Source organism: Heptranchias perlo, chromosome 14 (assembly GCF_035084215.1).
Source record: "Heptranchias perlo isolate sHepPer1 chromosome 14, sHepPer1.hap1, whole genome shotgun sequence".
NCBI lineage: Eukaryota > Metazoa > Chordata > Chondrichthyes > Hexanchiformes > Hexanchidae > Heptranchias > Heptranchias perlo.
In genome coordinates, this window is record NC_090338.1 from 63,262,031 (window position 1) to 63,285,624 (window position 23,594).

The window sequence follows — 23,594 nt, forward strand, 5'->3', positions numbered from 1 at the left end:
ACCTGGTGTTGTAAGATTCCTTACATTTGTCCACCCCAGTCCATCACCGGCATCTCCACATCATGGCTACATCAATAAAAGCAGTGATCCCAGCACTGACTCCTGGGGAACACCTCCCTCCAGTCTGAAAAACAACCGTTCACCACTACTCTCTGTTTCCTGTCCCTTAGCCAATTCAATATCCATGTTGCTACTGGCCACTTTATTCCATGGGCCGCAATCTTGATGATAAGCCTACCACGCAGCACTTTATCAAATGCCTTTTGAAAATCCATTTACACCACATCAGCTGCATTGCCCTCATCTACCGTCTCTGTTACCTCATCAATAAACTCTATCAGGTTAGTTAAACACAATTTGCCTTTAAAAAATCCGTGCTGGCTTTCCGTAATCAATCCACACTCGTCCAAGTGACTGTTAACTCTGTCCCGGAATATCGTTTCTAAAAGTTTCCCCACCACTGAGGTTAAACTGACTGGCCTACAGTTGCTCTTGTGAGGGTAGTGCTTCCCATTGTTCCCCTCTCGGGGCCTGCCCCTGTTGTTCCCCTCTCTGCTCTTCTGTAGGTCCCTGTGGCGCAGCTCTGCCTTGTGGAGCTGCAACTCCCATAACTGCACGCTGTGCCTGGCGCAGATGGTGATTGGCCTCCTCCTCAGAGATTGTGGTGAATACATCCATTGCGCCCCACCCCCCCATCCTGATGTTGTCGGGTTCAGGGGGTCCAAATTGCAGGCAAATATGTCTGATCAGAAGAATTATGAGTGTGAACAAAGAAATCTGAGTCTGAACACTAAGAACTCCCAGCCAAATGTTTGTCTGAGAGAACTGCTTGCCCTGCTGCAAAAATTCATCTTTTATCCCCATTTGTCAATCACTGGTTTAAATGTCCAAATGGCTGCCGGCTGCAACTCGCCTCCATTTCCATGGCGTGTTTCAGAGGCCACGAGAGACATGTTCAGGCAGAGTTAAAATAGTTTGTCTGCCTCATTTCCCACAAGTTTAATTGATTTAAGTACTTCAACTATCTTAATTACCCCTTTAAACATCATCCCACCTGTTTTAATTGCCGTCAGGTCTCCTGGATTTCCGAAGCGCGCACACCCAGATGTGTCTGGGTGAAACTCATTTTTCGGCGCATTGGAGCTGGGACTCATTCCCGCTCCCAACTTTTAAAATTTTTACTGCCCCATCCCCTCCCCGCCCGTTCTTCACGGTTAAAATCATGCCCATGGTGTGAGTTCAGCACTTGCCTTGGGCCCTAATTGTTTGCACTGATTTACGTCTATCTACACGTTCAGGCGTATTCTAATTAGATTAGCAGGTAACTGATGGGCAGAATGGGCACATTTTCGGGTTTAACTTCCGGGTCGCACCCACGGAGGATATTCCAGGACCCTGAATTGCAGAAAGAGATCCCAAATTACCAATAAAGATCCTGAAATCCAATGCAATTAAAAGGAATTGAACTTATTTAATCAGCTTGAAGCAATGGCCTTTATTTTGGGCTATTTTTGAGTTGTTAAGCTTTTTGAAGCTCCTTTCCGAGTTTTGTACATTGGCATGTGAATTTTGCAAAGGAAATTATTGAATTTATTGTACTCCTTTAGCTGGTACTTGCAATTCAATAACACAAAATTAAGAGGGACAAAAAAAAAAATCACCCAGGAAAATACAAATAGTGCATTAATTAATAAAATAACAAAAGTTTTTTTTTAAAATAGAATGAGATTTGGGGATAATTTCAGTGGCGTTTTCCGCGACCGGTGGGCACCGCAGGGACTGGAGTGCATCCTGGAGCGATGTAATAAATTTATTATTTGACACTTATTTTGGGTTTATTGGTTTACTGCACATGAACGCATTCTAACCCCCCCCCCCTAAAAAAATTCAGTAGCCTGTTGATATTGGTCCAGAAACAGTTCAACTCACCAAAGGTCAATTGACCAGCCAGCCAAGCTTTGCCTGTGGCGTCTTTTCCCATCTCCCAGTGGTTAGAGCTGCATTTTCCTTTTTGGCGGGCGGGTGGGCGAGCGAGCTCCGCGGTTTCCAGTCGCTGGAAAGAATGGGGGCGGGGGGTCGCGCGTTGGGAAAAACGGCGCGCGAGCTGTTGGTTGGCGGTTGACCGAGGCCTTCTCGCGCACCTGTTTGATTTTTTGTTTGTCAGTTTGGCGCGCGTGGGTTCGGTTGGCCGGTTCTCTCGCAGTACACGAGCCTGGGCTGTGTCCAAGTGGCTCCTTGGGCATGGCATATATTCAAGATATAGCAGTGATACGCCCGCAGGTACCTCTTTTATCCACGGACTGTAGCCGTGGTAAATCATTTATGTTTTGTCATGATACTGGTGTAGTACGGCCAACACCCTTTTGCAGCTTGACAGTGGAGTGGCAGTTTTAAAATGTAGTTTATTTCTCATTTATCCCTATTATTTGGACATTGGGGATGCCACTGCTTCTCTTCAATTCGGCACAAAAAACCATGTGATGCACCCAACTTGACAGTTTATTTTTCTTTTCAGCTGTGCAGTAGGTCAGATCAGCTAAGTATCATACATTTTTTGCAACTTGGTTATTCAGATTTCGTTCTCAATAGCTTTTCTTTCAATACCAGACTATCAACCAAGGAAGGCTGATGTGGGGGTATTGCACGAATTTCTGAAGGACCGTCTCCTTTATTGACGGTGGTAACCAATCCTTTGCTGCCTATCATTGAGATATAACATGGTTTTAAGCAAAAATCTGCCTCTTATTTACATCTTGCACCAAGAGACTGGGGGTGATTTTAAACCCCAAGAACGGGTGGGTTGGAGGCAGGTGGGAGTTGAAAATAATTATTTATTTTGGATTGCAACCGCAAAATTTTCAGACTTTGCATTCCCAGTGGGAAGCCTGTACTTTTATGTGCCGACGTTAAAGCCGGAAATAAAGCTGGGTTGCGGTTGTGACCCAAAAAACAAACTGTCCCCAACCCACCCGTTCTTGGGGTTTAAAATCATCCTCTTTGTGTTCAAGGTTCAGGGGTAAATTTCCAGGAAGAATTGGAAGAAGAGTGAATCGCGATTGCCCCCCCCCCCTCCCCAGTTAGAATGTAATGCAATGGCACCAGTCACAATCAATCTCATCAATCCCAATCTTAGTAGGTACCAGCCTCAGTGATAGGCAGGTGATGTGCATAGGGTGAATTTGGTACTGACCGGTCCTGAGTCCTATGCACCAGTGAGAATTATTAGTGCTTCTTGAAGCTGATAAGTAGTTCTCCAATACTAGTCCATCAGGCATTGGTGGAGTTCTTGCTTGCGCTGCCAAGTACTAACAAACCCACAAAGAAGAGAAAGTCTTCTGCACTAGTTCATGGTGACCAACAACGTCCTTTGGCACCAACAGCCACTGAGAGCTCTATTGCCCCCAAGAACTGTCAGGAGATCTTTCTATACTCGCCCAGGAAGTGCATGGATGCTCTTTCCATGGTTTAGTGATACCAAGTTACTTTTTGGCATGTATAATCTTTGAGCTTCACAATGTTGATGGCAATGATGAGCCCCTCTGGTTTGCAGTGTTAGCACCCTGGAAGTGGAGGCTCTTTGCCCATATTTTCAGTTCAATATGCTTCGAAGGACAAGTTGATCTGGATGGATTAATTAATCTGGATCAATGAATGTTCAGAAATATCTGTAGATAAAGTGATTGAAATTCATGTCGGTCAAATCTGTGAGGAAGAAAAGTTAAAGAAAATAAATTTAAGATATATTTGTTGATCAATATGAGGGGAAAAAATGTATGCAGCAAACATCAGATTACTATAGTTTTCAGGACAATTCTAGGATTTCATGAAAGGAAGGTGGTTGACGAGAGCTTGTAATTCATGACTGTTCTGTCAGAGGGAATGGCTACTAAAAATGGCCTTCAAAAGAATCAGTAGACTCAAAATGTAAATGTGCTAACTGGGAAAGAGCAAGGGTTGATATTTCCAGGCTGACAGGATGTACTGGGGAGGGAGGAGAATGTATGAGAGTACTTCTAAAGGAACTGTGAAGGATCCTTTAAGATCGGCATAGCAAGTGGAAATATTCAACAAGTGAATCTTTAGAGAACTCAGTTTTAACTGAGAATCTTAATAGTACTGAAGCTGTTCTAGGGGAAGAAACCATTAGTAAATGGAGCTGGATGAAGCATGTTATCTTCTGCTTGGGAAAGAAAGTCTCGTCACTAAGAAGACAGCAAAGGGAAGGTTTGTCAGCCAATTCAATATCATTTTTGAAACAAGGATTATACTTGATTTAATTTAAGCCTGTAGAAAAGATTACCAGCAGGATTTTCCAGTATGGGGTAGAAACTGGAGCGAGAGCACTGGGCAGGGGATTTTCTTAATTGGGGCCTTCCTTTCAGTGCCCATTCCAAATTAGAACTGTGAGGAAGCGCTCCATTCACATTATAAATTTGTTTTGGGGTTTTAATAAATCATACGTGCAGTTTATCCATAGACTTCCAGTGCCCTTTTCACTAGATAGCTGCATTGGGGTGCACGTGATGCCTCAGGTGTATTGTCGGCTCTGCATCTGATAATACAAGTAGCAGGCACCTGATGCACTTCAGTATGTTGTATGCCCGCCATCACATTAGCAGCCCCAGATATGTTTGCCGGGGAGAGTTATTAGTGTGAGGAAAATCCAGTGGCCTTTGATTTTTATTCAAAATTGCTTACTTGTGACAATAATGTAGAGGTGACTTTCATCCTGACGTGAAATTGCTGTACATTGAAGTTCTGAAGAACTTCAATTAGAGTTATTGCAATTTCCGAAGGACAAATCACCATATTACATCATTGCTTTAACAGAGGTAAGTTGTTATGCATAATATAAAACCTTGTTGAAAATTATTTCTGATAAAATTATTATGCTTTCAATCTTTTTGTAGATGGCAGAAGCTATACCATGCACTCATGAAGATCTCATAAAATTGCTTGAAGACACACGTATAGAATTGGAAGAAAAGTTAAATGATTTGGAGATGTTGTCAGGTGCAGTTTGTTACTGCCTATGATTAGATTTTAGTGTATTTTGCTTGAAACTAGTAAAATCCATGCCCATACTTTGAGGGGGTCCCAGAATCTGGGAGTGGAGTTCTGTGAACACTAGAGAGAGAGAAGTTCAGGGAACATTGGAGCAGGACTCAGGGCGTGGTGTCACCGAGGAAGAGGTTCTCAGATTAGTAACATTGGGGAGGGTGGTCTCCCAATTTGAAAGCATTGTGAGCAATCCTGAAATCAGGTGGCATCAGGAATATGGTCTAGGGGTTTATGAGCACTAAGAGAGTGACTTTGGATCTGGAGTGAGAGAGAGAGTGTGAGGAGGGTGATTCTAGGATCCATCAAACTGGGAAGGAAATATTGGGGCAGGGGGTGGAGTTTGCTGGAATCTGGCAGCCTTGTGGCAAAGGGGGATCCAGGTAAATGAAACCAAAACTGCCGTTGGCCTCTTTCAGACAATAAATGCCATACCCTCCACCACCTTTCTGCCCATCAGCTTGCTCTGTGAACAGTCTGTAGTCCCTTTTGTGCTTGCAGTTCCTCCCACCACTTTCCTCATTGTCAGCATTTCCTAGCTTTACATTTCTGCCTTAAAGCATTTAAAGACAAATTTTCTGTTTTTTGCAGAAAATTATGCACCCAGTCTGTGACTTTTCATCCAAGTGGAAATGTTACTTGTACAGATTTTTAATAACATAAATTTCTATAAACAAATGCATTTTGTTTAGTGAAACATTTAAAAGATCATCTTATATATATACCAACATACATACTTCAAAATGGTTCAGGAGAAAGATTTTGAACTGAATTTCTACAAAAATAAAGAGGTATACCTAAAAACAAAACCATTCTTAAACAATCTTTTTGGGTTTTTTTTCCAACAATCAAGAAAGAAACCACAATCACAAGTGCTGCTCGTCATAGGTGCTGTTAATCACAGGTATTGCCTGTCTTTGGACAAGTCCAAATTAATACGTTTAAATAAATATCATACCTTACCTGAAATTAAAGCTTTGAGAATTTTATCTCCAGTTTGTTTGAAAGTCTTTTGGAAAAAACAAAGAAACTCACGAGGTGTCAGCTGTAGCTTAGTTGGTAGCATTCTCACCTCTTAGTCAGAAAGTTGTGGGTTTGAGACCCACTCCAGAGACTTGAGCATGTAATCCAGGCTGACAACCTCCTTCAGTGCAGCACTAAGGGAGTGCTGCACTGGTAGAGGTGCCGTCTTTCGGATAAGACGTTAAACTGAGGCCCCGTCTGCCCTGTTGGGTGTAAAAGATCCCATGGTGCTATTTCGAAGACGAGCAGGGGTGTTCTCCCCAGTGTCCTGGCCAATATTTATTCCTCAACCAACATCAATAAAAACAGATTAGCCATTATTTTGTTGCTATTTGTTGGGCCTTGCTGTGTGCAAATTGGCTGCCGTGTTTCCTACATTACTACAGTGACTACATTTCAAAAAGTCTTTAAATGGTTTAAGGCAGAAATGTTGCCTATAAAGCGCATTGGGACGTCCTGAGGCCATGAAAGGCATTATATAAATGTAAGTCTTTCTTTTTACAAGTACTCACAGGCTAGGCGACACGCACCCATTAACTCACACTGATGCGGAGATATACAAGATTTTAATAATATGCTCGTCAGTCTCCCATAGAGTTACACACGTAGTCGGGTGAAGTTGGATTAGAGGGTGGAGGATAATTGTATCAGACATTCAGAAATAATTCAACCCCCATTTTTTTAATATACTTTTATTTGATATTGTTAGTTATAGTTAAGTAGCAAAACTGACAACAATTTTGAAGCAGAGAAGGAGGATTGGAGCATTGGAGGTTGTCTGCAGTACTGGGTAAAGAGCTGGGAGATGCAAAATGGAACTGTTTCTTCACTCACACCTTTTCATGCATTCAGCTCAAAATAATCCATCTAATTTAGTTCAGTATTGGCGGTACAGCATTCTGATCTCTTAGGCATTACTGCATAACATCTTGACAGTTGTAACTTCTCACCACTTGTATTCCTTTTGCAGGTGAAGACAGTTCATAATGATCATTAGAAGCCACCTACAGAAGGATAATCCATTAACTTCAGACCTGTAACCCAATATGAGGAAGAAGCCTTTGAAATCCTAGGAAGGAGGGTGCTTAATACAAGAGGGTAAAAGGTTTGCCTCTAATTTATGTTTATTAACAGCTGCTGCTACTCTTCCTTCTCATTTTACTCTCTATTTCACTAACTACCAGCAAAGCATATACTTAAGACTATCACTATGTCACACTGTTTACTGGAAGCTATATGTGAAGGCTGCACATCAGGACACCATTATAACCTGTCTGTTTCTCTTTGTTTAGGTGCGCCACAAGAAGCTGAGCCAGGTCCCATTACATCCAAATGAGCCAGAAATTCACAACACGCACCATCACTCTCAGACTCTACCTCCCAAGCACCAGCTGAGATAAATCCATCCCAGCAAATTTAGAGTGAGCTCGAGGAAAGTGCAGTAGGGTACGTTGCATAGCATGAGAGAGCAGGAGCAAAGGGTGGTCGTAGCAGAAGAGGTGGATCTTGCTGCCTGGAGGACCAGCTTGCATCCCACATCGGCTGCTGTACTTGGAGATCTGCACTTCACAGGATCTGTTTTTAAAAGAAGGGTTTTCTGAGCATCAAAAATTGGTACTAGAATTGAACGCCATAGTAGTGCTCTGCAGATGTTGGCTTGGGTGGAGGAGCCTCGCATAATGGTTTTGCAGCATTGTAATCCACTATGGAGTGTGTTGCAGGAAGAAGTCTCTGGACTGAGGAAGAGTGCCAAGGTGCAGTTGACTAAAGTGTGCCAACTCAAAAGTATGCGTGTACTATACATACACCAAGCAAAATGGTGCCATGTCCGCAAAGCAGCATGGAAATCACTGGCTCCACCGCTCACATTTTACACCTCCTAAGTACCATGTCTATAGAGCTGTAGAGGCAACTTGGTGCCTACAATAAGGAAAAGATCCCCTTGCTCACGTAACTGTTGCATGTTTTGTCACGAAGTCCATATGGCACTTCAGACTACTTGCATGCTTTGTAGTCAGCTGGAGTGTAGGCTAGGCATTGGGATGAACCTCCTGTTACGTGCAAATACTGAAGGCGTTTGTTTTCAACGGAGTAGGCTGCCCACAACAATTGAAAGAGAACCTACACTGGTGGAGGCCCAGCCAATCGACACCACAATGACTGCCATGAGAAACTTTTCCAACAAGTGATGGAGATGAAGGCCATAGAGGGTGTGCGCTCGGAAAAGCTTGGTGGCTTAGTGCAATCCCAACTTTTTTCTTGGTGTTAAAGCTCACTCACTGAGCCATGTTCTATGCTGTTGGGAAAGGGTTACAGCATTATTGACCTTACTACTATGTGTATAACGCAATGTTAACACATGTTCCTTTTCTCTTTGGCTAGATGATGTCCCTCCTATAGATGAGCAGGAAGTTGGCCCTGCACTCTAGCACTTGTCAAGCACATACATTTACTTCAGGGGAAGCTGAAGGAGAGGGCAAGAGGTATTACTTGCTGAAGCACTGAGCACAACTGAGGGGGAGCAAGCGGAGGTGGCAACAGACAAGCTGCAATAAGAAGGGAGGATGAGGACTGGATGTGTATCTAGTCTTTGCATATGGAGCTGAACTTATTAATCACTAGAAACGCTTCATGCAGTTCTTTGAGTCTCTTCAGAACTCCTTGCATTGAATGGTGGCGAAATATATACTAGTACAGTTCTGATATCTTTGCAAGCATGTGAGAGAGCTTTGGAAACATGTAGTCCACCATGGAGCAAGTGGTTACGACAGGGCGATCTTCAGTGGAGCCCTCAAAGATAGAGGGCCTAAGCGCAGATGCAATTTTGCTGGTCAGTATCTGCCACTATTGAGACCTGGAGCTCCAGTTTGCCAGAGGCTCTCAGTTCTAACATTGTGAGGCTGGGGAATTGGCTTGGAAGGACCTTGATGGCAAGCTTCACCTTCCTTAGTGACAACTAGGGGTTTGCTCCACCCAGATCCCAGGTTATCCGCAAAGGCCACCCAGCAGCAGGAAAAGGCACAGATGAGGTATTTACCTCTGAGGAAAATGACTCAATTGCCTAACCCAGCTATTCCCTCAGAGGCTGCAGACGACACAAGTAGAGGAGAGGAGCAGTGACCTTGTAAGGACTGAAATCCTGTAATTAATTGCAGGGCCATCTCGTGACCTAGCAGAGAAGAAGCACTGCCATAACCAGTTAAAAGATCCCAATTGAGGAGCAGCAATTTGCCACCACACTTGTTTTTCCTACTGAGGTGGCATTTACAAACAGAACAAGACTAGGAAGTAGACAAAACACAACCAACACTTTCACCAAGAGCAAGCACTGGCCAACTAAGCATTCAAGCAGATATGCAGAAATTGAGTATGGAAATAAGCTGGTTGCACCTTTGGAGTATACTGTGTAAATTTATTGTCAGAAGAGACATATGAATGTTGCCCGTGGTGGTATCCAAGCTCTGATGGTAGTAAAGGTAGTTATGACTAGGCTGTGTGTTATTGGGACTAGTGTGTTACAGAGAGGACCATAGAATTGTTCATGCAGAACCATAAATGCAGCTTTTATGTGAGAATACAATCAATTAAAGATTGGAGCAGCCCTCGACTTCCTGGCCAACCTTCCTGGTCCTCTGGCTGATGGGTTTCCTGTCGTAAAATAGCAGGATACAACAGATGTTGATCTGTCCAGAATCTCTCTCTCCATGCCAATTGTATGTTCTACCAGAATTTTTATGGAAGCATGAGCCTCATTGGATTTCATGTCAGTCTCTATTTGGACATTCCTCACTGGCATTAATAGCTAGGGCTCCAGAAGTAGCCCCGGTCCTATAGCAGCCATCGGTCCAGTCTGCCGGTTGTTAGAAATAATGCTGTCACATTGGATTGTTACAAAATTACGCCATTGTGGCTGCTGCTGGGGTATTGAGCATTCACCTGCACTATTCTATTCCTGTGATCTGCCACCATCTGTACATTAGTGGAATGAAAGTCTTTAAATGGGTTTGCTTTTGGGCGTCTTCGTGGCTACATGTGTACGATTAACAAGGCCGTGCACTTTGAAGAAGTTTGCCAACTGGTTAAAGTGCTACAACTTCTCATGCTGTTGCCTCCTTTCCTTGGGGAAATGGAGATGTGTTTGCCCTGGCAAACAAGGTTTCTGTGATCTGCTTACTACAGGCCAGGGGAAGCAGGAGCGCCATCGTGCGTACCCCACTTCCTTTTAACACCAAGCCCTTCAGTGGGGCATATGGAACTATTGCCCACCCTCTTTCCGCCCCCCCCCCCCCAGAAATTCCCAAACTTTGATGATTGGGGTGGGAGTTCTGGATCTTGCCCCTGCGTGTTATCTTCATCCCTTTTACGCTGACACCTTAGCTCAGGCCCTGTAGATATTCAGAGCCCTTTCCTCAGGAGATGAAATGGGTTGGGTAGAGTCCAGTGAAGATTATATATGGTCTATGGAAGGAATGAATTTAATAGGTTGATTGGCTTTTCCTCATTCTGTATATTTAATGATTTTAACAAAAGAGCTGTTTTATTTTAATTTAAATTTTTTGGCTTGCCAGTAGTACAGCAGGTCGGTAATGAATACTGCAGCTCAAAAGAACAAGGGCAGGAGAGTGGAAACATGGCAGTCATTCTATTGAGTGATTCCTAGCCCATTGAGTTCAATTGTGATATTTGCACTGTTTTTGACTATCTGAATAGTTGACATCTCTCCCTAGTTGTTTTAAGGTATTCAATTTTTAAATTTAATTTATTTTCTTTTTTCTGTTTGCTTTCCAAATTTTCCTTCTTATTACCCAATGGGCAGTTTCCTAAATCAGAAAGCAGCAACTTCTGAGTCATATTTTTAAGTCTCATCAAACTGAGGGATGTCCATGCTGGTCATTGGAATACTTATTACTTGATTAAATTTGAATAAAGCTTTTGTAGTAATCTTTGGAGAGGGCAGAAGAATAACTAGAAAAATTAAATTAGCTTTTTTGAGGTTGGGATTACACTTTATTATTAATATCGATAAGCATTGCTAAGCACAAGTGAATATGAAAGTATAAAAGTGCTTTATTTTCTTTATTTCATTTGCTTTCTTTCATTTTTCTTTTTTCTGTTTATTTTTTAAGCTTCTCCATTCTCACTGTCACCCAACAAAATACAAATTATTGCCCATAAGTGACACTGTAATGACAATCAATATAATCATAGTATATGGTTGCAGCTCCTTGGCACTGTGCCACTGAGCAGAGCTTTAGTATAAGTGTCAGCTTAGCTCATTTGGTAACGTTCTTGGTTGTAGGTTCAAGCCTCAGTCCAGGACTTCAGTACATAATTTAGTCTGACATTTCAGTGCCATACTTTGGGGTTACTGCATTGTCTTTAGGATGAGATATTAAGCCATGGCCTTGTTTAGGTGGATATAAATGATCCCACGGCACTATTTGAAGAAGAGCAGGAGGTTCCTCTGGTGTCTTGAGCTATATTCTTTGAACCAGCAACACCACACAGATTGACTGGTTATTCATCTTATTTACTGTGTATTGGACCTCGCTGTATGCAAATTGGCTGCTATGTTTGCCCACATAAAGTGACAGCACTTTAAAAGTAATTAATTGGCTATGAAGTGCTTAAGGATATCCTGAGGAAGTGGCAAGTGCAATATAAATGCAAGTACTTTGTTTCTGTACAGCACTACTAAAATTTGGGTATAACAGTAAAATTTATTCCAGTATTGAGTTTAGCTATAGCACCACCAAGTGATGGAAGTCAAGAACAACAGCAGCATAACCATACATTTTACTTTTAATTCCATTTACATCCATATGTATTAACATAACAAGATGGTACATCGACTGTGCATTTGCTGTCTGTCATCATACCATCTATTGTGATATTTAATTACAAAGTCCTTGGCAAATTTTCTGTATCACATTTGCAGTTGATTAGTTCATGGGTAAATTTCTTCCATCACTCTCCTATTCTTCACATCTGCTGACCCTTTCCTTTTCAAAAGCAAAATATGTGGATGCTGGAAATCTGAAATAAAAACAGAAAATGCTGGAAAAGCTCAGCAAGTGAGGCAGTGTTTGTTCCTTTTGCTGTCTTTAACCAGTGCCTTTTTTTAAAACTAAAATTTTCTTTCTGGCTGTGCAGGGTATTGTTCTCCAAACTCCTACCCTGTCCTCTCATCTTTTAACAGAAGAAAGCATTTGCGGCCCTGCCACCATTTTAGTATTCTTCTAGGTCAGCACTATGTTGCACTGGCTTCACCCGCTGCCTCCCTTCCACATCTCACGTAATGTGCCACTGCTCCAATTTGCTTATTTTCACATAAAAATTTTAAAAACTAAGTGTCTGAAATATTAATGAATATTAAAGGCTAGAGTGTGGTACATTCATAGTCAATGGGTGGAAAAAATATTAAATTGAACCAATTTTAATCTCTGCCTAGATTGCTTGCATAAGCCACTCAATGCACAGTTTGTATACACCCGATTTGTGTCTGTGTTTGTGGGTTCAGCTAATCTGCATACTGTGGGTGAGAGCCAAACATGATGCACTCCTCTTTGGCGCTGGCCCAATGAGCTGAATTCACGTGCTGCTTAAAGGCCTGAAGACGTTTATAAGGTGATCGTCTCTGGAATTTTTCATGATATCTTTGTATCAATTCTTGAAAATGTCTGTGAACAATCGTGGCAGTAGCAGAGCACCACCGTTTGAAGATAAAGCTTAGAAATTGGAGAGTCTGGAGAAGCTGGGGTTATTCTCCTTAGAACAGAGAAGGTTAAGGGGAGATTTGATAGAGGTGTTCAAAATCATGAATGGTTTTGACAGAGTAAATAAAGAGAAACTGTTTCCAGTGGCTGACGGGTCAGTAACCAGAGGCAAAAGAGCCAGAGGTGACATGAGGAACCATTTTTTTACGCAGCAAATTGTAGTGGTCTGGAATGCACTGCCTGAAAGGGTAGTGGAAGCAGATTCAATAGTAACTTTCAAAAGGGAATTGAACAAATATTTGAAGTGAAAAAATTTACAGAGCTATGGGAAAAGAGCAGGGGTATGGGACTAATTAGATAGCTCTTTCAAAGAGCTGGCACAGACACGATGGGCCAAATGGCCTGTTCCTGTGCTGTCCCTACTATGATACTATGAAGTCTTGGTGCAACAACTGATTGACAGTCTCAAGGCCAGCAGCACTGTGCAGAGGACCTGGATACAGTGCTGGGTAAAGTTCAATAACGTCACCAGGAGTGGCAGTGTAAGGGATCATGCTGACCTCAATTATGTAATGCAACAACAATTATTGGCATGAAATGTTCCCTTCTTACCCAGATATTCTTACATTATTTGTCTAACTTCCTATGGTTTCTAATTAGGCTGCACTATACAATTCCTACCACTCCCTTCCTCAACACCAGTTCCATCAATGAGTCTCCATAGTACCTGCCAACTTCTTCCATGTATTGCGGTTGCATAATGTATGTTTCTGTCATCTGAAAACTTACGAATAGCACCCTGATACATGGGTTTTGGTGTATGTGATACTACCAATATCAACTACTCGTGTATGTCTCTGCATTTGAATGGAAGAAAGCATATAACGAGGGAGAGGATGAGAACGAGAGGTGGACTGGTAAAGCTGCATGCTCTCTCACTTTTGCAAAGCAGGTCCTCAGAAATACATGGATGAGACTTGGGAGAAGAGATGGAGAAAGCAGGAGGCCTGGCCCTAGCTCAGGGTTTGTGGCACATCACCTTCTTTTAGTCTCCATACAATGGAGTTACAGTCACTGACTCTGAAGCATACTTTGAACTGCAGGTTTATGTTAGAATAATAGGCAAAGGCAGTATGAAACCAAGTTCTATTGAGGACATACTGGTAGCACTTTTTCTTCTCCTGTTCCTGCAGATATGGCAAAGGAAGCTGAAGCATAGACCAACGGCAACCATGCACCTCATAGCACATTGTATTGTTTAACCTCAATCTAGCAAACACCAACATAGGTACATTCACCCTGGGGGATTTAGAAAGTAAGTCTGAGGAGTGCACTGGCTAAAATGCAGAGCACAAATGGAGGAAATGTAGGAAGCATTGGTTAGAGGATGAGATCGCATCCGTCCACAACTGACAAGGACCTGAATTCTGATTTCTGGGGCCCAACTTTTAAAAGAAGGATTCCTTCTTTATGAAAGATTGTTGGAGTCATTGGGGAGTGTGCCTACTGACTTTTATCACATAGCAGTCAGTGTGGAGGATTCTACAACCAGCTTTTGCGAAGTATTGATGACCAGTAGGTCACCATTAGGGGTGGACAGTAAATGCTGGCCTTGCCAGTGACGCCCACATCCCATGAACGAATTAAAACTCTTCAGTCCACCTGGCAAACATAACAACTTCAGGGACACTTGCAGCGGAACGCCCCATGTCAAAGGCCCTAATGCCAACCTTTGAATCTCTTGAGTGCTCTGACTGCTGCATTAGAGGCCTTGAGCTGCAGAGTCAGCTCCTTCAACTGTTTTGCTAATTGAATGGAAATGGCAATTGATAGGAGCTACAACAATGACATTGCCACCATGGGATCTCTTTGTTCATTGATGAATGGGCATGGTGACAGAGTTCATGGCAGGCATGAAATGGTAATGGATGATGTTGCTGTCTGTTCTGATGGCAACACATTTGCACAATTTCACCACTTCACTGATAACTTCACATGTGCTAGAAAGCAGCCAGGGTCAGCTGCATCTGCAGCGGGATTATCGCAAGTCCATGCTCACAGAGATTGAGTGCCACCTCAATCCTAGGAACCTTTCCTATATGCACACAGCCATGGGAGTAGCACTAAGAAGTACAAAATTAGGTAGTACAGCACAGCGTACACAAACTGTTAGGAAAGGAGACCAATGTGATAGTAGGCACTAGAATCAGAGACATCACATTTTTGATAAATTGTAGCACTTGAGTTGATGTGTTTGCAGATAGTTTTGTTTGTATGTCTGTAGGAAATATATATACAATTGAGCAGAGTGGTGTGGCTAGCAGAGGTACATCTGCAGCTGGCTCCTCAGAGACATCTGTGGCTTGTTCTAACTGCTTCATGTGGATTCCTTGTTAAAGAGTGAAGTCATGCAGCACATCACAATAATTAATGGAACTTTGGCCAGGCAGTACTGAAGAACATTCCTGTTACATTTTTGGATCTTCACTAACCTTCTTACTCTTGATTATTTTTGGCTCTCCTATCTTCAATCGTTCTCATGGTTGAGTCCCAACTCCCCATAAATTTGTGAGTGTGTATCCTTGACTTGAGCTGTAGGTACGCTTTTGGTAATGTGCTGGAGATAACAAGCAGTAAACCCTGCCAATTATTCTCAACCTGCTGGAATTTATCCAGTGTCTCCATAGGATATTTCTGCAGTCTCCAAAAGTGATAGTATATCATATTGCTTCTCATTTTAAGTTAAAATATGAAACACATTACTATAAAGAAAGACTTTCTAGATTATAGATTTATTAAATTATTAATAAATGATTTATTAATAAATGTATGCATTTATAGTAGAAAATCTATTATGTAACTCAAGTGGAAAAACCAATGAGTCATAATCTAAGACTATAATACACATTTTTCTCTTACAATCTTTTCTGGATTGCATTTTCTATGTCACTCCTCATAATAAAGAAAACAATAAAGTGCCAATCTGCTCCTATTAATAGACTAAGTACATACTTATGCTAGTCAGCCCTTTTGAATCAGACCAGTTCTATCGTAATATAGCCTTAGCTTTTGCCTCCCACAGATCTTCCCAAGTAACCTGCACACATGTTACCCTGCTCTTTTGTCTGATAGCTGGGCAGAGGGTCAGCGGCTGACATCTGACTCCCTCCCTGTCCAGGGGTTGGCTGTTAGGGCTGCTAGTCAAACTGACTACCGGCTTCCTGAAAGTGGGCCCAGGCAGACAATCTCGTGCTGTGTACGCATGAATGTAGTTCCTCTCAAAATTTTGTGAGTAGCCTACTAGAACTGTCTAAATGTGATAATAACTTATCTACTTATCTCTATCTGATAAAGATAACCATTTCAATGGTTTGCCCATTTTATTCAAGTGAACGTATTGAGACATCTGGTCCCTTATTCAAATAGCCCCAACTATCCTTCTGCTAAAATAACAAGAAAGATACTGGACCTTTGTTAATTAACCCTGAAAATTCTAAATCTGAGTTCATATCAAAAACAAAAACTTAAAACAAAAATCCCTCCGAGGTCAAGTAATCAACAATCTCTAATTGTAACAAAGACCTAGATTACATTTCCTCTCAGTCTTATTTTCTGCAAAGAAAATAACATGAAATATGTACACCATCAGCCTGAGCAACTGACATTCCGCTTTTCCTTGAAGTCGATTTAAAAAATAGTTTGGAACTTTTTTGCTCCAAAACATTGCAAAATTTCACAGAAGATTCTTTATAGGAACATAGGAACAGGAGTAGGCCATTCAGCCTCTCGTGCCTGCTCCGCCATTTGATAAGATCATGGCTGATCTTTGATCTAACTCCATATACCTGCCTTTGGCCCATATTCCTCAATACCTTTGATTGGCAAAAAGCTATCTATCTCAGATTTAAATTTAGCAATTGAGCTAGTTTGTGGAAGAGAGTTCCAAACTTCTACCCCCTTTGTGTGTAGAAATGTTTTCTAATCTCGCTCCAGAAAGGTCTGGCTCTAATTTTTAGACTGTGCCCCCTACTCCTAAAATCCCCAACCAGCGGAAATAGTTTCTCTCTATCCAACCTATCCGTTCCCCTTAATATCTTATAAACTTCGATCAGATCACCCCTTAACCTTCGAAACTCCAGAGAATACAACCCCAATTTGTTTAATCTCTCCTCGTAACTTAACCCTTGAAGTCCGGATATCATTCTAGTAAACCTACGCTGCACTCCCTCCAAGGCCAATATGTCCTTCCAAAGGTGCATTACTCCAGGTGCGGTATAACCAGGGTTTTGTATAGCTGCAGCATAACTTCTGCCCCCATGTACTCTAGTCCCCTAGATATAAAGGCCAGCATTCCATTAGCCTTACTGATTATTTTCTGCACCTGTTCATGACACTTCAATGATCTATGTACCTGAACCCCTAAGTCCTTTTGGACATCCACTGTTTTTAACTTTTTACCATTTAGAAAGTACCCTGTTCTATCCTTTTTTGATCCAAGGTGGATGAACTCACATTTGTCTACATTGAATTCCATTTGCCACAGTTTTGCCCATTCACCTAATCTATCAATATCACTTTGTAATTTTATGTTTTCATCTACACTGCTTACAGTGCCACCAATCTTTGTGTCATCAGCAAACTTAGATATGAGACTTTCTATGCCTTCATCTAAGTCGTTAATAAATATTGTGAATAATTGAGGCCCCAAGACAGATCCCTGCGGGACTCCACTGGTCACATCCTGCCAATGTGAGTACCTACCCATTATCCCTACTCTGTCGCCTTTCGCTCGGCCAGCTTCCTAACCAAGTCCGTACTTTTCCCTCGATTCCATGGGCTTCTGTCTTAGCTAACAGTCTCTTATTTTTTTTTATTCGTTCATGGGATGTGGGCGTCGATGGCGAGGCCGGCATTTATTGCCCATCCCTAATTGCCCTTGAGAAGGTGGTGGTGAGCTGCCTTCTTGAACCGCTGCAGTCCATGTGGTGATGGTTCTCCCACTGCTGTTAGGAAGGGAGTTCCAGGATTTTGACCCAGCGACGATGAAGGAACGGTGATATATTTCCAAGTCGGGATGGTGTGTGACTTGGAGGGGAACGTGCAGGTGGTATTGTTCCCATGTGCCTGCTGCTCTTGTCCTTCTAGGTGGTAGAGGTCGCGGGTTTGGGAGGTGCTGTCGAAGAAGCCTTGGCGAGTTGCTGCAGTGCATCCTGTGGATGGTACACACTGCAGCCACTGTGCGCCGGTGGTGAAGGGAGTGCATGTTTAGGGTAGTGGATGGGGTGCCAATCAAGGGGGCTGCTTTATCTTGGATTGTGTCGAGCTTCTTGAGTGTTGTTGGAGCTGCACTCATCCAAGCAAGTGGAGAATATTCCATCACATTCCTGACTTGTGCCTTGTAGATGGTGGAAAGGCTTTGGGGAGTCAGGAGGTGAGTCACTCGCCGCAGAATACCCAGCCTCTGACCTGCTCTCGTAGCCACATTATTTATATGGCTGGTCCAGTTAAGTTTCTGGTCAATGGTGACCCCTAGGATGTTGATGGTGAGGGATTCGGCGATGGTAATGCCATTGAATGTCAAGGGGAGGTGGTTAGACTCTCTCTTGTTGGAGATGGTCATTGCCTGGCACTTATCTGGCGCGAATGTTACTTGCCACTTATGAGCCCAAGCCTGGATGTTGTCCAGGTCTTGCTGCATGCGGGCTCGGACTGCTTCATTATTTAAGGGGTTGCGAATGGAACTGAACACTGTGCAATCATCAGCGAACATCCCCATTTCTGACCTTATGATGGAGGGAAGGTCATTGATGAAGCAGCTGAAGATGGTTGGGCCTAGGACACTGCCCTGAGGAACTCCTGCAGCAATGCCCAGGGGCTGAGATGATTGGCCTCCAACAACCACTACCATCTTCCTTTATGCTAGGTATGACTCCAGCCACTGAAGAGTTTTCCCCCTGATTCCCATTGACTTCAATTTTACTAGGGTTCCTTGGTGCCACACTCAGTCAAATGCTGCCTTGATGTCAAGGGCAGTCACTCTCACCTCACCTCTGGAATTCAGCCCTTTTGTCCATGTTTGGACCAAGGCTGTAATGAGGTCTGGAGCCGAGTGGTCCTGGCGGAACCCAAACTGAGCATCGGAGCAGGTTATTGGTGAGCAAGTGCCGCTTGATAGCACTGTCGACGACACCTTCCATCACTTTGCTGGTGATTGAGAGTAGACTGATGGGGCGGTAATTGGCCGGATTGGATTTGTCCTGCTTTTTGAGGACAGGGGCATACCTGGGCAATTTTTCACATTGTCGGGTAGATGCCAGTGTTGTAGCTATACTGGAACAGCTTGGCTAGAGGCTCAGCTAGTTCTGGAGCACAAGTCTTCAGCACTACAGCTGGGATGGTGTCAGGGTCCTTAGCCTTTGCTGTATCCAGTGCACTCAGCCACTTCTTGATATCACGTGGAGTGAATCGAATTGGCTGAAGACCGGCTTCTGTGATGGTGGGGATATTGGGAGGAGGCCGAGATGGATCATCCACTCGGCACTTCTGGCTGAAGATGGTTGCAAACGCTTCAGCCTTGTCTTTTGCACTCACGTGCTGGACTCCGCCATCATTGAGGATGGGGATGTTTCCAGAGCCTCCTCCTCCCATTAGTTGTTTAATTGTCCACCACCATTCACGACTGGATGTGGCAGGACTGCAGAGCTTTGATCTGATCCGTTGGTTGTGGAATCGCTTAGCTCTGTCTATAGCATGTTGCTTCCACTGTTTAGCCTGCATGTAGTCCTGAGTTGTAGCTTCACCAGGTTGGCACCTCATTTTTAGGTACGCCTGGTGCTGCTCCTGGCATGCTCTTCTTCACTCCTCATTGAACCAGGGTTGATCCCCTGGCTTGTTGGTAATGGTAGAGTGAGGAATATGCCGGGCCATGAGGTTACAGATTGTGCTGGAATACAATTCTGCCGCTGCTGATGGCTCATAGTGCCTCATGGATGCCCAGTTTTGAGCTGCTAGATCGGTTCTGAATCTATCCCATTTAGCACGGTGGTAGTGCCACACAACACGTTGGATGTTGTTCTCAGTGCAAAGACGGGACTTCATCTCCACGAGGACTGTGCGGTAGTCACTCCTACCAATACTGTCATGGACAGATGCATTTGCGACAGGTGGATTGGTGAGGACGAGGTCAAGTAAGTTTTTCCCTCGTGTTGGTTTGCTCACCACCTGTCGCAGGCCCAGTCTGGCAGCTATGTCCTTCAGGACTCGGCCAGCTCGGTCAGTAGTGGTGCTACCGAGCCACTCTTGGTGATGGACATTGAAGTCCCCCACCCAGAGTACATTTTGTGCCCTTGCTACCCTCAGTGCTTCCTCCAAGTGGTGCTCAACATGGAGGAGGGCTGATTCATCAGCTGAGGGAGAACGGTAGGTGGTAATCAGCAGGTGGTTTCCTTGCCCATGTTTGACCTGATGCCATGAGATTTCATGGGGTCCAGAGTCAATGTTGAGGACTCCCAGGGCCACTCCCTCCTGACTGTATATCACTGTACCGCTACCTCTGGTGGGTCTGTCCTGCTGGTGGGTCCTTATCAAATGCCTTCTGGAAGTCCACATAAATAACATCCATTGACACTCCCCTGGCCACTACTTTAGTCACCTCTTCAAACAATTCAATCAGGTTTGTCAGGCACGACCTACCTTTCACAAATCCATGCTTGCTCTCTCTGATTAACTGAAAATTCTCGAGGTGTTCAGTCACCCTATCCTTAATTAAAGACCCCAGCATTTTCCCCACAACAGATGTTAGGTTAACTGGTCTATAATTCCCCGGTTTCCCCCTCTCTTCTTTCTTAAAAAGCGGAGTGACATGTGCAATTTTCCAATCTAGAGGGACAGTTCCTGAATCTAGAGAACTTTGAAAGATTATAGTTAGGACATCAGCAATGTGCTCACCTACTTCCTTTAAAACCCTGGGATGGAAACCATCTGGTCCTGGGGATTTGTCACTCTTTAGTGCAATTATTTTCTTCATTACTGTTGCTTTACGTATGTTAATTTTATTGAGTCCCTGTCCCCGATTCAATATTAGTTTTCTTGGGATTTCCGGCATGCTATCCTCTTTTTCTACTGTAAATACTGACGCAAAGTAATCATTCAACATGTCCGCCATTTCCCCATTGTCAATGACAATATCCCCACTTTCAGTTTTTAAGGGGCCAACACTGCTCCTGACCACCCTCTTTTTCCTAATGTAACTATGAAAGTTCTTCGTATTGGTTTTGATATCCCTTGCAAGTTTCTTTTCATACTCTCTTTTTCTAGCTCTTACTATCTGTTTTGTGACCCTTTGTTGATCTTTGTATCTTTCCCATTCGCCAGGATCTGTGCCATTTTTTGCCTTTTTGTATGCCCTTTCCTTATGTTTTATACTGTCCCTTACCTCTTTAGTTGTCCATGGCTGTTTTTTTTGGCAAGTAGAGTTCTTGCCCCTCAGGGGTATAAACATTTCTCACTGATCATCAGTCGTTTTACCCATTAACAGATTTGCCCAGTTTACTGTGGACAGTCTCTGTCTCATCCCATTGAAGTCGGCCGTACCCAAGTCTAGAATCTTAGCAGCTGACTCTCTTTTTCCCTTTTAAACACTACATTGAACTCGATCATGTTATGATCGCTATTGGATAGATGTTCGCGTACAGTTAGGCCGTTAACTAAATTTGGTTCATTATTCATTACTAAATCTAGTATGGCTTGCCCCCTTGTTGCCTCTAGGACGTACTGCTGTAGAAAACTATCCCGGACACACTCAAGAAATTCACTCCCTTTCTGACAGTTGCTAGTCTGCTTTTCCCAATCTATGTGAAGGCTAAAGTCCCCCATTAAGACCACTATGTCTTTCTTACACGCTTGTCTAATCTCTGCATTTATACAATCCAGCACTTCAGAGCTGCTGCCAGGGGTCCTATACACAATTCCCACTATAGTCTTAGATCCTTTCCTATTTCTCAATTCAACTCATAGAGTCTCTGATGCCAAAACTGCTTCTATACCAGCTGGGAAGTAGGAGTGCTTCAAATGCCTGTGTTTTCACTTTCCCCTCTGCTACTGTCCACAGTGGTATCAAGACCAAATCAATACTCAGTTTCCATCTCTAACAGCCAGAGACTCACTCCACGTGCGAGAAATGATATCATTGCCCCGGTTTTCATTGCGAAGCAAACAGACTGCAACTGTATGGCAAGCACTGTTCAGTTCTTCTTCCAACATCCAAAGATAGGGTTCTAATTTTACCCACCTAGAAAAGGTTCACTCAGCTTTTCAACCTATCAGGATCCAAACCCAAGATCTTCTAGCACTGAGTCTGGCACTTAACCAAATGACCTACCTGGCCTACCACAATAAAAATAGGCAGTTTGTTTTACTCGTATTCAGTCTCTTGAAAACATGCTTACTGTGTAAGAATGGTGTTTGGTGTAAAGGACCTGAAGAGGATAATGAAAATAACTAAAATGTGAGGGAAAATATTAATAAACGTTTCAAGTGCGAGTGGAGAAAAAAAGTGGATTGTGACTTTTTTTGTAATTATGCTCAAGAAAATGAAGATTGAAAACGGTACTGTGAATTCCGCAGTCGTAATTATCATTTATTTTGCAGAAGTTAAGGAAACTGCAGTATTAGGTGAGGATTCTCTTTTTATGTTTTTCTAATTAAATTATTTGTTAACATTTTCTAGTGCAAGCAACTTGTATGACCTATGACATGGTTACCATCCGTACAGACCCCTCTGTCGTGGAATCAATAATACGATTGAATGAAGCATATCTGAGCTGCAAAGAGGCAGTAGCAAAGGACTACAAAGAAATGTTAATCAAACCCAAAGAAAATTAGTCAGATACATAAACCGTTTGACACAAAGAATAAGTGTGATGCTTTAAAATTTAGGTTACGTGATCCATCATTTTTGATTCATTGTGTCTATTATTCGTTCAGAGTATCCAGCATTACTCCACTTAGTGGAGCTGCCAGTTGCGTAGCATATATCAAATTTTTGTATTGTGCCTACATTTATAATTTATTTTATTGATATTAAAAGCGAAGCTTTACTAATGTTTAGTTATTTGTCTCTATATTTTGCTTTGAGAAAGCAACTTTAGGGAGTTGAGAAGTGTATTCAAAACCCTATAAATGGGACAACAGCCCAGAAATAGCTGGGACTGGAATATTAACTCCATCACAGGGACATTTTTTTTGCTGCTTTACACCAGCAGCAGCAACATAAAGTGAGGGTTGGTGGTCAGAAGTACAGGTGGAAATCAGCAACACCAATTCTCCACCTATTTCACACCGCCCAACCACATCTGGGAGTCCACGGAGGACATCATGCACTTCTATGAGGCTGCTGTCTGTACACCATGGCCCACAATGCATAAATAGTCATCTGACTCATACAATAGCCAATCATTCTCCAGTGTTGGCAAATGCTGCATTTGAACTTCCTCTGTTGAAGCATTATGGAAGAAAATAGGAAGAACATTCCTTTGTTAGCAGTCAAATGCTAACAAATATGTATTCTCTATAGTGTTTTGTCAGTGTGTTCCTACTGTTGTGTATCATTTTTTTTTAGTGGACCTATGATTTATGTGTTCTGGAATGTAATTGACCCCTGTCAATCTGATCTGGAAGCAAGAGGAGGGAGCGTCTTGTATAATGGAGGCCAAGGCATGTGGGGTTTCCATTGCAGAATTCCCTGTAGTTGCCACATACTTCAGGGTGCACTGCATTGTGTCTGGCCTTCTCCATAAT

At 42.9% G+C, this 23,594-nt stretch overlaps 1 protein-coding gene and 1 long non-coding RNA gene across 2 annotated transcripts in view; one reads left to right on the forward strand and one right to left on the reverse strand.

The window, feature by feature from the left end:
* Nucleotides 1-2,241: 2,241 nt before the first annotated feature.
* Nucleotides 2,242-22,679, forward strand: syce3 (synaptonemal complex central element protein 3). The gene is made up of 3 exons (XM_067995881.1): nt 2,242-2,280; nt 4,911-5,013; nt 22,525-22,679. Exons 1-3 carry the CDS (start codon nt 2,242-2,244, stop codon nt 22,677-22,679), a joined length of 297 nt encoding a protein of 98 aa, XP_067851982.1.
* The window catches only part of LOC137332180 (uncharacterized), an 83,415-nt gene continuing 71,612 nt past the window's right edge, over nt 11,792-23,594 (reverse strand). The window contains exon 3 of the long non-coding RNA XR_010965612.1: nt 11,792-12,117. This is a non-coding gene — a long non-coding RNA (uncharacterized lncRNA). The remainder of the gene's footprint in view (nt 12,118-23,594) is intronic.